We start from the raw sequence: 1,712 nt of genomic DNA on the forward strand, positions 1-1,712 counted from the left end.
GAAGTTAGGGAAGGACCAGGACTTTGAACTACAACATAATTGAAAACAGCATCTTAAAATTTTCTTTCTTTCTTGGAGGATGATATAGAATCCACTGGAAACAAAAATGATGAAGTTAAAGCTGAAATATGCTGTATTTGAGTAAAATACAAAACAGCATACACTTTGGGATTTCTAACAATAGGGAAATCTACATAACATATTTGCATTCTTTTTCTTTGGTTCAGACAAACAACATATAATTTTATATGAAGATATTTCTTGGCATTATCCACAAAATTGGTCAACAATCGTTCTGTGGATGATAGGATTCTTCCAGCAAAGATTACCAAGAAGGTATCTTTCTAGTTTGGGTGTATCTGCCAACCAAAAGGCTTCAGAAGAAATATAGGAATGGAAAAATTAGAAAAAAATCAAGTGTGTTAAGTTTTTATAAGAATTCCTAAAAACACATACATCTAATCATCCAATGAGAACCTGGATTTCCAGATTTGGAGCTCCAACATAGTCAACTTTTGATTGATCTCTTTCTGTTCATCTGCAGACAGAAATAAACACTGATGGGCAAAGAGAACCAAACCTATCTGACTGAATTCATCTTGCTGGGCCTATCTTCAGATCATCGGACCCAGATCGTACTGTTCGTGTTGTTTCTCATTGTCTACCTGCTGACCGTGTCTGGGAATCTGCTTATCATACTCCTAATTTATGCTGACTCTCGACTTCATACACCAATGTACTTCTTCCTTAAAAATCTGTCATTTACTGATCTCTGTTTCTCCACAACTATCGTTCCCCAGATGTTATTCCACTTTCTGGCCACGAGAAAGGTCATTTCCTTTACTGGGTGCTCCATTCAGATGTTTTCTTTCCTAATAATGGGATGCACAGAGAGTTCACTTCTCGCGGTGATGTCTTATGATCGGTATGTGGCCGTCTGCAAGCCCCTGCACTACACCACCATTATGACCCAGAGGGTTTGTGTTCTGCTGGTCATGGGGGCCTGGGCTAGTGGAGTGTTTGTGTCTTTGGTAGATACCACATTCACTTTATGCCTTCCCTATCAGGGACTTAATGTAATTAATCATTATTTTTGTGAGCCTCCTGCACTCTTGAAATTAGCTTCAGAAGAAACTTACAAGGCTGAAATGGTCATCTTTGCAATGGGTGTGTTAATCATCCTAGGTCCTGTGTCTCTCATCCTTTTCTCCTACTGGAATATCATTTCCACTGTGATTCAAATACAGTCAGGAGAGGGGAGGCTCAAAGTCTTCTCTACCTGTGGTTCCCATTTCATTGTAGTTGTCTTCTTCTATGGGTCAACAATATTTACCTACATGCAGCCCAATGCGAAGAAAATGAATCAGGGGGACAAGGTGATCTCAGTGTTCTACTCGGTCATAACACCCATGCTGAACCCATTCATTTATAGCCTGAGGAATAAAGATGTGAAAGAGGCATGTAGGAAACTATTTAGAAGATAGCCTCACAGAGAGAGGGATAATTTTATTTGTATATAATCAAGAGGATGGCACCCTCTCATTAGGAAAAGCTGAGGGCTGGCACCACGTCTCACTAGGCTAATCCTTCGCCTGCGGTGCCGGCACCCTGGGTTCTAGTCCCAGTTGGGGCGTCAGTTCTGTCCCGGTTGCTCCTCTTCCAATCCAGCTATCTGCTGTGGCCCAGGTAGGCAGTGGAGGATGGCCCAAGTG

General features: G+C 41.3%; 1 protein-coding gene across 1 annotated transcript; it reads left to right on the plus strand.

Annotated features, from left to right (window-relative positions):
* Window positions 1-560: 560 nt before the first annotated feature.
* LOC100352230 (olfactory receptor 2D3-like) lies at window positions 561-1,484 on the plus strand. The gene has a single exon (XM_002724178.4). It carries the CDS (start codon window positions 561-563, stop codon window positions 1,482-1,484), a length of 924 nt encoding a protein of 307 aa, XP_002724224.4.
* Window positions 1,485-1,712: the final 228 nt, after the last annotated feature.

The sequence above is a fragment of the Oryctolagus cuniculus genome, chromosome 1, assembly GCF_051225735.1.
Source record: "Oryctolagus cuniculus isolate XC-2025 breed Fujian yellow rabbit chromosome 1, ASM5122573v1, whole genome shotgun sequence".
Lineage (NCBI taxonomy): Eukaryota > Metazoa > Chordata > Mammalia > Lagomorpha > Leporidae > Oryctolagus > Oryctolagus cuniculus.

Bases quoted from the DNA above. Each gene is read 5' to 3' on its own strand.
- LOC100352230 (XM_002724178.4), top strand. From the start codon at position 561: ATGGGCAAAGAGAACCAAACCTATCTGACTGAATTCATCTTGCTGGGC.